Here is a 12,100-nt window from a genome sequence, read left to right on the forward strand (position 1 = left end):
AGGGCGTGCGGGCTTGGGCAAGACACTTTACTCCACAGTGCCCTCTCCACCCAGGGAAAATGGGACCGGCGAATACTGCTGGGGGGGGGGGTAACCCGCGAGGACTAGCATCCCATCCAGGGGGAGAGCAAACCCAGCGCAAGCACGGAAACCGGGAAAGCTCCGGCCTGATGGGCCACTGGCCGAAGCAGACTTTACCTACCTTTTACAAGTGTATACACGGTATCGTTAAAATTCATTGTTATTCACTATATGGATTATAAATTATATTTAAAATTTGGATTATTAATAATCGCCGTAGTCAATTTGGAAAGCTGAGATTTGAGCCACCTGTTGGAAATCTACTTTGTTCCGACAGAATGCTATCGTTCAAAAAACAGCTCTCTAAATTCGCTACGACCGAATTTACTCAACGTTTAAATATCAGTTTTAAATTAGGTCAATTTTTTCAATGAAGGATAAAATACGGTGCAACAAAGGAAAGGAACAATTGGTATAGACATGCGCATTGATCAAGAGTGAGGGTTGAAATACTTGTTCATCCCACATGGAAGAAAACAAAGTCTTACACAAAATTTCTGTCCCTGTAACACTGAGTTAGCTTTGCGCAGTGGCGTTACCGTAGCAAGTGAGGTTCATCTGAGGCGCGGTTATTGCTGATTGAAAACTTTTCCCAATACCCCGCAAGACGACTTGAAATACAGTCGGCTTTGCAATTTTTGACGGCCAGTACAAGGCCCTACAAACAACTAGGAAGAATAAAATCTGAATAGTTTTTGAGTTTGAAATTGGGTATAGTTTGTGCACTCATATCAGCATTAAGGTACAATTCCTGGATGAAATTTTTTTTAACATTGTTATAACTCATCTCTTGAGAAGTCCGATTCAGTTAACATGAGGAGTTTTAAGCCCTTCTTAATAGTTACCCAAAACCAAAGCAGTTCCTGAATAGGGTGTGGTCTGGAATAGGGTAGAAAAAATCGCTTATTATTTTTTTTTGTTCTGACCGGGGGTGGAACACCCCCCCCCCCCGGGTGTGAACCCCCCCCAATCTCTCCTTTTTCCATACCCCCCCCCCCTTTAAAAAAAAAAACACAATTTTATCCGAATTCGACTTCCTTGTGAATCATATTTTCCGTTCGTTGACTTTAGCTGCGTGCTGTTACCGGTGCTGTGGCTGTTGTAAGCCTGGTCTTTAGGCAGCTCACTAGCCGGTAAGGAGCGGAGGAGGCTAGGGCAGGGGTGGGACCAGCTTCGCCTCATGCCCCTTACAATGCGCCGCAGTGACAGAGAAAGATTGGTAACCCGGATTAATAGTCACTTTGAACAGAACAAACCATGCAAGTGCAATTACAATGCATTTATTCAACGTTGAGGAACAAATCACAAACAGAAATAAGCATAAGCAGTAAAATATTCACCAGAGTGATTTTAATTAACAAGCAATACAGCAGTTTAATAAACTACGCGTGATGCTAGAGAACACGATACGTTTTCGAGTGTTCATGCCAAAATTGCGCCTATAAACAAAAACAATGCGTGATCTATTCCATTATATCTCTTATCTCTCTCTCCCTCCCCGACCTTATTTATATAATGAGTACATTTTCGTGTTCAGCAAAAAGCTTTTTACCAATCAGCGCGAGTATTATTTTCAGTACGTTATCATAATAGTGAATTAACAACAGCATTCGGCTTCTGATTCAAAACTAATCTACATGGATCATTAAAGTCCTTTTGTTCTGCTCTCTCTGGGTTAATTAAAAATTATGAAACAATTTACAGTTTTCGTTAATAACGTCAATCAAACATTCTTCAGAAAGATGCTTAAAGTCATATTAATAGTTAGCTTCTCTGGTTGCAAGTTATCCAGACCTGCTTAAAATGTATTTACACGAGGAACAGTTAACAGTTAACGGAAAGATTGTTCAAGAATTTAGTTACTTATGAAAAGCACTACCCCGGCCGTTTCTTACAAAAGTGACGTTAAGTGACATTTTAGTAACGTGACATATAAACTACTAGAATACGTTTCAAACATGTTATCTGTTAACCTATTTTCAAACGGAAATATAAAAATCAGTTCGTTCAGAAATCCACTGGTCTTATCTTCATCTCGGTTCTCTTCAGGGAGTAGTAATGTCCCTTCCAGTGATACCAGATCACAGCATCACCTTCCGGAAAGGGTTTCCCGTGATTATAGGGGCCATTAAGGTTTGAATCGTGACACCGTTTGTACCACCAGGCTCCGTGATACCTATGGGCACAGTTGCGGCTTGCGTCATCATTATCTTGGTCTCTAGTTGTAAATGGTTGACCATGATGTTTGGATGAGAGAGAGTCACCGGCAGTTCCTAGGAAAAATGCAACTAATAATTAGCAGTAGCGAAGAGGTTCTCATGATAAAACAATTCACTTTCTGTAATTTAGACCATTCTGTTGTGTTTGACATGTTTTCACGGTATGCCTGCTGTATTTAGTACAATCCAGCGTTCTTAAGCATCACCAGTAAACAAATTTAAAAACTACTTGCAATGTCAATATTAAATGTATGGCCAAAGGCAATATTTGTTGATAGAGCACACTTTTTTCGTCTTTAAAACTGCTTGTAAAGCTACTCCTAACAAAGCTGTTTTGCACAATAAACGTTTTGAGCAATGTTGGATTTGGTCTGTACATGGGGATTCAAGCCAACCTAAGCCTCTCTCCTCCTCTTATTTTTTCGTACAGGCTGGTAAATGGGGAGAGGTGAAAAGTCAGCGCGCCGAGCCTAAAGAGAATCGAAACGAACGCGCGCGGGAGCCACTGGAAGGGAAAAGGCAAGGCTCCCGCCTCTTCGCCTTTCCCGTCGTCCCCCGCGCTCCACCTATTTCATTTTTCGTGTTTTTCGCCTTCCCCCACCAAAGGAGCCTCTGCTGATAAGAGAGACCCTAAGCCAATAACAACCTAAGGTGTGTCCCGTATGTACGAAATTTTCTTGGAAATTATTTCTCGTTCGTATTCCACTTTCACAAGTGCACTGCCTTCATTGTGCAAAATGAAGAAGAAAATCATACCTGAGTAGCTGCCGAGGATCAGCTTGTACCTGTCATTCTCACTCATAACACCAAACTTGTCGTACTCGGCATAACGAGTATTCCCTTCGAAGTCTTCCAAATCCACACGGAGCCTGTTGGTTTTACCTGAAGTCAGGCGGTGGATCTTTTCATTTCCCAACCAAAACTCGCCACTCAGATTGCCGAAGCCATGTTTGTAGTCGGTCCAGTTAAGGTAGAAATCTACCGACCCGTCCAGTCTCTTTTGAAACACTGTCCACCCCCCACCGGCTGTTGTTTGGTCACAAAACACATCAAGGGCAGGCAAATGGTCAGGTTTGATTGTGTACACACCGTCTTTTCTTTCACCAGATTTGTAGATGTCAGCGCAGTTCTTGTATAAAGCTGCAGGAGAAAATAAACGATCGTGAAATATAGCGCGTCTGCAGTGAACAGCGCTTTTCGCGCGATTTGAATCAAAATCGCTTGATGTTCTGGGTTGATGTTCTATAAATGTGGGCAATCAAGGTACTCTTGCACTTACATAAAAAAAAATAATACAAAAGGGAAGGAATCACGATTCACGAAAATAAAGCGTTTCACAATTCACGGAAAATGTAATAGGCTTTTTACGATTCGCGAAAAAGGATCTATAAATTGTGACATTTGGAAACATTTTATAGTACTGCCTTGTATTACATCTTCACCATTTGTGCGCTCCTTGTTCCGCGCGCAACAAAAAGAAAACCACGTCCCACTGAAGACTAGGTAAAGATCGAAAATTATAGGACATAATTAAAATCACAGTTGAAGACGATAAATCATTTGTTTCTCAATTCACGGAAGTATACAATACTCAATCATACTGCAGACAGTTTACAATAATTAGTTGCAACTTGCTCAGTGCACTATTTAAGTCAATTAACCTGAGCAAGAACTTCCATTTCCATAAAATCCTTCGTTACACGTGCAGTTGTGTCCGCCAACAGTGTTGGTGCAGTTCGCGTTCACGTCACAGTCGTGGTTGCCGGTAATGCATTCATCGATATCTGGATAGCAAAAGATTAAAAAAATTAAACCTTTAAAATTAAGGGAATTCTAAAATACAGACACGCTGCTTAAAAAGAAAAACATCCACGAAACAAACAAACCAAGAAACAATTAACAACAATCACAACAACAACAACAAAACAGAATCTATACAAAAAACAATGCTGAGAACTGACATCAGTGGAGCAGTGGAGACTAACCTTCTAAGTTCATGTCACAAAAAACCAAAACTGCCGTTCCATTCTGAGTTGGATCCAGCCAGTACTTGCTGCTAATGGTGTCTTTTCCTTCGCTTGCCTTTATTTCCTGACACGAATGCGCTGGTAGCTCCGGAATGGAACCTAGAGGGGCTTTGACAAGGAAAAAATATAAAAATAAAGTAGACTTTTGGGTATTCTAAAGGCGCTGACTTACTATGCTATATGTTGATACCAAGTTTCGAAGTATTATTCACTAAAAACTGAATAAACTTTTTGTGCGCCTGTTAGCGATTTCAAAGTGTCCGTTGTCCGTCTTATAGAGGTGTCCGTCTTACAGAGAGATTTGTTACAGTAAAATGACTAAAAAAATGGCAGGGACTATCACAAGGTGTCTGTCTTATGGAGGTGTCCGTCTTATGGGGGGTAAGTATATAATGCATTAATGACTGATTACATACCCCTGTCGCTCAAGCGTCTTTTGTAAAACCATGCAGGAGCTGAGCGTAAATTCTCTGGTCTTGCCTCTTTAGTTCTGTTATTCAGTTCGCATGACTTTTCCCCGGCGGCGTAATTATAACTTTGACAGGTGATTTCTCTTTCACAGCTGATGTCACACTCGTGAAGGGCTGTTACGGAAATTTTTTTAAAGATGAATCCCTGTAGAGCCATCCCACTTACGCTCCTTTCTTCTCTGCATTGATTACCAGCAGATACGCTGTCCATGAACTGGAAGCCAAAAAGGAAGAAACAAGAAACCGTCCACAACATTTTCCCGATCTTTTGTAACTGTATGGAGAGAAAGTGATAAATGATCGTCGCAGTGAATTTCCAATTTAAGCAATTGGAATAAAGAAGCCTGAAAAAACTCAGGGCTTCAACGGGATTCGAACCCGTGACCTCCGCGATACCGGTGCGATGCTCTACCAACTGAACTATTGAAGCCACACATTGGGAGCGAGGTCAATTGTGAGTCACTCACAATTGACCTCGTAGACCTCAGTAACGAAAATCTTAAACAATGACCGTTTTTATGCTAGAGACGTTAAAGCCGTCTTAGACGTTAAGGCTGTCTTGAGACGACATTAACGTCTAGTATAAAAACGGTAAATAAGACAGACACCTTTAACGTCTGATGGCTTTAACGTCTTCTGGGCGCTCTTATCGGACAGCTTTAACGTCTCAGACGTTAAAGCCGTCTAGTATAAAAACGGGACGTCGTTAACTGGTATGAAAACAGTAAATGAGACAGACGCCTTTAACGTCGGATGGCTGTACGTCTTCGTGTCCAGTGTCCTCCGAGTGTCGAACCCAGTCTTTTTTTTTTTGAAAAGCTGTCTACTAAATGCGTCCCGTTTTCATACCAGACGCCTTTAACGTCTTAAACGTTAAAGTCGTCTAGACGACATAATCGTCTCTAGCATAAAAACAGCCAATTATTTTTTTTTTCTCAGATGGCACGGTAACGAATCCTGCAATCTGATTGGTTCTTAGCACGGGCAAGATTCTCCTATCTCTGCCCACGGGCCACGGTAACGCTTTCGTAAGCTTCACTTCGCAGCAAGACAAAAAACCATGACAGTTTTGCTCTCCAAAATCGATGTAGTTGCTCACCAACCGTTGTAGATTTGAAGGGAAAATTAGCAGTGGAATTAAAGGCCTTGAAGTTCTCCAAAAGACAAGTATTCATTCTCTTTATTGACGAAATGAAGTTTTTGTTTTATGGCCGTGGTTTGGCGATTGTTGTTTGTGCATTCGCACTGATTTTCACGCCATTGCGGTTAACCCTATTCAGACCGGGCTTTTTGGACCTTCCCAGACCGGGGGGGGGGGGGGCTTCGGAAGCCCCCCCCTATGTAACTTCCAGAATATTTAAGCAATCACCATGAAACTTATAGTATGTATTGTATGTCCGAAACTCTTTCTTTTGGTATACGTCACGTGGGATGGTGGCGTCACATCACGTGACAATTACATCATGATGTCAAAACAGCCGCCATCTTGGATCCGCCATCTTGGATTTCAAAATTTTTCCAAAATGCCAGAAAACCACCCAAAAAATCACTGCAAAGTACTCAAAATAAATAAAAATGTGCTTAAAACCCGTAAAAATGTTAAACTAATTCCATTTAAGTTGATTTTTATTAACAGAAACACGAAAAATTACAAATTTGGAAAAACATGCCTGTCAAAATGCCGTTGCCATGATGATGTCAAGTTCCTGACACATCATCCAACCCTACCAAATTGTTGCCAGATAATATTTAGGAAAACTCAGAAAGTTTGGCAGCGTTTGGTTAAATCTTAAAAAAGTTATAAAAGTTCAAAGTCAGCGCGGGCCTCAAAAGCCCCCCCCCCCCACCCCCGGTCTGAATAGGGTTAACTGCAAGTCGCCGGTTTACAGACTCGATTTATCCTTTCAAACACCTTGCTTCTCTGCTCCTTTTCTCCAAAACCGAATGCTGCTTATCGCCATTCAAGAAAATGAGATGCTTTATTTAAAACAGTCAAATTAATTCTCGCAATATTGTGCCGTCACTGTGCAGGCGACCAAACTACCGGCACATTTCAGCTTCAGCGCCGAGTTAGCTATCTACCATCTCTTATAACCCACTCATTATTTTTTGCGCGCGCTCATTGGACAAAACGCATCACTTGGTACAAAATCGGACGACAGGTATCAGCGAATATACCCCGTCCGATTTGATATCCGTCGCTCGATTTTGTAGGCAGACACAAAACAAACGAATGAAGACATCTTATTCAATTCTAACTTTTGATGAAATCATGGAATTAAAAAATCACGTAAACCATCAACTTACATTTGTTTCAACCACAGTTACGCCGGGTTACGGTAGGTTTTTTCCTATAAATTTACTGGCGATAAAGCGCGTATAAACCCCTTTCTGGCTCGCTGGTATATTGGAGGATAATGCCCTTGGCTGAAAGATTGTCCTCAAAATTTCACAGTTGCCCTCGAAGCTTCGCTTCTCGGCCAACTGTTCATTTTTCGACAATCTTTCAGCCTCGGGCATTATTTACCTACTAGAAGATGGTTTTCCATGTTCTATAAGAAAATAATGCACGCTTGAGGTCTATAAAAGCTGATAGTGGATGCCCGAGCCGTCAGGCGAGGGCATTCAGCTGCTTTTCTAGACCTCAAAAGTGCATTATTTTCTTATAGGACATAGGAAAACCATCTTCTAGTGGGTTTAGAATATAGCATTAAAAAGTGCACAGAACTTACAAGACTCGCGGCCGCTCACGGCATTTACAAACGCACGCAACATTGGTAAAAGTGAAAGTTTAGTTTAATTTTTTTCTTTGGCGGCTTCTTTATAAATAAACCAAGATACCATTTCATTCATATTTCCTATTTATATAGTCCTTTCTCCAACTACCAAAAGATTCTCACAAAGCCGACAATTCTAGTTGAAATATTTACGCATTCAAGTTTGGTTTAGCCTACTTCAATTTCATTCAAACGAAAAATTTTCATGCGTTCGTTTCGCAGCAAGTTTTTCAAATTCGCCTCTTATTTCGATTTAAAAAGAACAAAAGTTGATTGTTCTGTTTTCCGATTGTGGCTAAAAAAAGGTTTCTTACCTCAAAGCGTTTCTAGAGTCCGGCTTGTTTTGCTAAATAATTTTCAGTTTCAGGCAGTTCACGGCAAAATACTGGCATATACAACTCCAAAGAAAAACAACAAATTTCAACGATTCTTTCTTCATCTGTCGCTTCCTTTGGCACTGTCTTACTTCCATTTAAGCAGGTAAAACGTTCCTGATAAAAAACTTGCTGCTTTAAAGCATTATTTAAACAACAAAACAAGAGAATAGAGGCGAAGTCGACGAAGTCGTTCAGCGAAATTCGACAAACCATTCGCACTTCCGGGGTACCGGACTTTTATAGTTTTCAGCTATGTTCTATTAAAAATAATGCCCGCTAGAATTCCATCGCGCGTATACAGCGGCTATATTCTAAACTCCAATGTACCAGCCGCCTGAAGGGGTTTATTTACTAAATATCCAACGCGCGCTCGTGGAATAATTGTTTTATTAAAAACGTCCAAAGAATTGCAATACTTGAGCTCCCCAGCTATTTTCGTTGCCGCGTATCGGCTACCATATTTGTGGTCAATGGTATATGAGCTCATATATCATTGCCTGTTAACCAATCAAAACGCAGGAATTGCATTATACCATTGCTAGTTGTTAATAAAAAACTATATAAGACATTAACAGAACTTAATAAGGTGGCTCAACGTGATGATTATTTTTCAATAATAAGAAATGAACATCACCGAACTCGTTTTTGAGTTATAAGCACTTAAAGCTAAAATCAAAGGTGTTTTTAACCGGTTATGTTGTTGCTATGGTTACCACTGACGACAAGAAAATACCCAAAATTTGTTAACCAATGTCTGGGCATTTGTTTGATACCATGTTAGTAGCAGTGAATAGAAATAAAATATATATCGTTTATTAAGACACGGTGAGGATTTAAGCTATAAGCTTGTGGGGCTGTGTCTTTCCGATCGAATTGGAATTTAGCAATGTTGGTTTTTGCGGAGGGAGGAAAACCGGACAATCCGGTGAAAAACCCTCAGAGCATGGACGAGAACCAACAACAAACTCAACCCACATATGACGTCGAGTCCGGGAATTGAACCCGGGCCACATTGGTGTGAGGCGAGCGCTCTCACCACTGCGCCATCCCTGCTCCCCTGAATTTTTCCGATGTTTTGTAACTGTATGGAGAGAGTAACCGAACTAATCTCTTGCTTCCAAAATGACATCATCAGTAACTGATAAATATTTGTAGCACTGACCCATTAAGGTGTAAGAGCTGGAAAGTGCTGGAAGCTGTTGTCAGCCTCCTTAAGTACCATTCAATTAGTAACATTAACCAAAACAAAATGAATGAAGTTCATTTGATGATCTATCCAACAAGTTGTTGAGAACGTTAGAAGGGATGTGTAGTAGACCAATTGAAGCTATGTGAATGTGCCGCCTATTGAGCAAGCGAGCAAATCGACCATTACGTAAACACTACATATTGTCCGAGGATGACTCAGCAAGCCTGATATTTCGCTGTGTCTTTATGGCTGATTTTAAGTGCGGTGCCCTCAGTCCTCCGTTTTCTTCATTATTTACAAGAGAAGATCGTTTTACTTTATCTTTCCTTTCCGAATAAAATTCAATAAAATCTTATTTGTTTCTTTGGTTATGTCCTTGTGCATACATACTAAACCAGCTCTGTACACTTGAACCACAAACGTTTTGACGATTTGCCTCCAATTCTAAAAGTGAAAGCTTCTCGCTAATACATTCAGTCTCTTCGAAGTTTAGCTTTTTCCAAATTTACCTTTTTCTAATTCTTCGCGTTCTTTGTATACACAGACTATGCAAAAAAACGTCAAAATAAATTTAGTAAACCCGAAAAACAATAAAAATAATCCACTCTTTCTCTGTCGCGGTGATTTTAAGCAACATAACGAGTTAAAAAACTTATTCGAGGAGAAAAATTAAGAAAATTGAGCAACAAACAAAACGATCACCGGCAATTCAGTCTTTCTCTGTACGTTTGGAAAAGTGAAAAAATTAAATAAGAAAGCCCATTCCATGCTGAAAACTAAAAGATATGAGCGCAAAATACATCTAGCAAACGTATCAAGTCTTTCGTTGTATTGTAAGGCAAAGCAATTACTCAGGAAAACTTCATGATGCGGAACGAAAACTCTATCGACCAAAAATTAAATTGCAAGACAACACGAGACGCGGCTTCCACACGTTTGGTTATTTTCCCGCTTCTTGTCCCAGATGTTTTAGTGCGACTGGTTGCTTGCGAGGTTAGCGAGAAAATGTAACGCCCAATTCATGCGCCAGAACACGCATTGACACATCGAGAGATAAACGGAAGGAAAAAGGACTAGACTTTCATGCAGTCAAAAACCTGATCGTCTTTCTTTTCAGCGAAAAATTAAGTTTCATTTCGCACTCCTGGCGTTTAGTTTTGAAATAAACAATAAATAGGGCCTCTTACTAGTTCTCACTACAGTTCTATGAATTGAATGGTTGACAAAAGCCTTAAGAAATAAGAAATATTCAAAACCAAACCTTAAAAATAAAGGCGCATTGGTTTAAATTTGGTTTTCATATGATGTTTTTTACGTCGGTATTCGATAAGGATATACGCTTTATATCGACATTTATTGGATGGTTTTTAAGACTTCTTGAAAGACAGACTCCTGTTTATCTTGTTAGCTTGTTGAAAAAATTCTATAGAAGTATGAAAAAATTTTCTTTAAAAATTATCTTACCTTCTTGTGGAAAACTTGTCTTTCCCTTTTCGTAGTGTTATTAATGACCGCTCCCTAATCCGGAAAAAATGGATTTAAGAGAAATACAAAAGAAGCAGACGAACGTTTACACCTCTACGGTTGAGGAGGACTGGAACAAGCTTTTCTTTCTGATGATGCGATCTCGCGGTTAATATAGCGAACTCGAAATGCTCAAATATTTCGCCAGTACAGCTCTTTCACTTTCGACACGGAAAGGTGCAGAACTACAGCAGGTTTTGCTTTGAAGATTGTTAATGGGATATTTAGTGATGGTGCAATATTTATTTAGCATTGTCGAATGTCAAGTTAATTAATTAGTGTTTATATGTTTAAGTTTTCTTCCCTAAGAAAAAAAATTAAAAACTTAATGCATGTATTCATCTGTGCGTTTAGATTAAACAGTCGGACAAGTTGACAACAAATTCAACAAAAAAGTTTGCTTTAGTTATAATAGAGAGCCCCAAATGTCCTGGCCACCTGTAACTCAATTATTCATTTGCAAGGCATCTGTGAATTTTATGGTTTTGTTTAAGCAGAGAAAACGAAAAACAACGGACTTTGTGATAAGTGATGGCTCACTCGCAATTTGAAGGTTTATCAGTGCCGTTATTCACTCTCGACTTCTTATTACAAAGGAATTATTTTTCTCATGTGTGAAACGATGTTTCACGACTGTCTTCGATGAAGATAACTTTAAAATGGCCAGCAGTTCATATCGCGTAGCTGTTGGTGAGAATCGTGCATTATACATTTTTATCTTTGCCGGGTTGTGGTTTTTATTGTTTATTAAAAGGACCTGACAAAAAAATATGATATAACCGTGAAAATCGAAGTTCTGTTTTGAAGGAAGTTGCGAAACACGCCCAGACTTCTAATGCCCCAAACCCCTCTTCCAACAAAATAAACCAAAGAAAAGGAAAAATTTCATCTCATTTCCCGTAATTCCAGCTCTGATACTTGACAAGTTTTACTTGTTCAACATTCACCTATTTCCAATTTGAGGAAACAAGAAAACTACAGTATATTACTGGGTTGTGTTTTGTTTCTGAGAAGCTGAAACTGCGTGTGGGTCAGACCCATGAACTGTTTTTAAATTCTGACAAACAAACTTATTTCATATTGGACAGAAAGAGTTGATGGAAGCGACTAAGTCAGATTGGAAAGAGTTTCGGAAAGTTAATCCGTGAAACTTAAAAGTAACTGAAAAGGAAGTCAGTCAAATTATTTTTTCTTAGTGTTATTAAGCGAAATTCAAAAGTACGGAGAGAAAGGAAAAATAATGCAATTAAGGAAGAACTTAACGCAGATGTCATTAGATATGTCATTGAAATGAAAATTTCATCGAAAATGAATTTCCCTCTTAGGCAGAGTTTAACTAAAATTGGAAAGTTCATTAAAATATAAAAACAAAACTGAGTAAAACAACAAATCAACCGATAGCGAACCAATTCTGTATTATCATGATTATACATACG

The 12,100-nt window shown here is 39.5% G+C and overlaps 1 protein-coding gene and 1 non-coding gene across 2 annotated transcripts; one reads left to right on the forward strand and one right to left on the reverse strand.

Moving 5' to 3' along the window:
• Window positions 1-599: 599 nt before the first annotated feature.
• On the forward strand, window positions 600-737 carry LOC144652777 (U4 spliceosomal RNA). The gene has a single exon (XR_013570629.1). It is a non-coding gene; the product is annotated as a U4 spliceosomal RNA (small nuclear RNA).
• Window positions 738-1,589: 852 nt separating this feature from the next.
• LOC144651250 (microfibril-associated glycoprotein 4-like) lies at window positions 1,590-10,818 on the reverse strand. Its single transcript, XM_078511184.1, has 6 exons — window positions 10,605-10,818; window positions 4,744-5,071; window positions 4,286-4,435; window positions 3,962-4,084; window positions 3,057-3,440; window positions 1,590-2,354 (listed from the first exon to the last, which is right to left on the reverse strand). The coding sequence occupies exons 2-6, from the start codon at window positions 5,051-5,053 to the stop codon at window positions 2,089-2,091; spliced, it is 1,233 nt and encodes a 410-aa protein (XP_078367310.1). The 5' UTR covers window positions 5,054-5,071; window positions 10,605-10,818; the 3' UTR covers window positions 1,590-2,088.
• Between the last annotated feature and the right edge of the window lie 1,282 nt (window positions 10,819-12,100).

This window comes from Oculina patagonica, chromosome 4 (genome assembly GCF_052425735.1).
Source record: "Oculina patagonica isolate OP01 chromosome 4, crgOcupat, whole genome shotgun sequence".
Classification (NCBI taxonomy): domain Eukaryota; kingdom Metazoa; phylum Cnidaria; class Anthozoa; order Scleractinia; family Oculinidae; genus Oculina; species Oculina patagonica.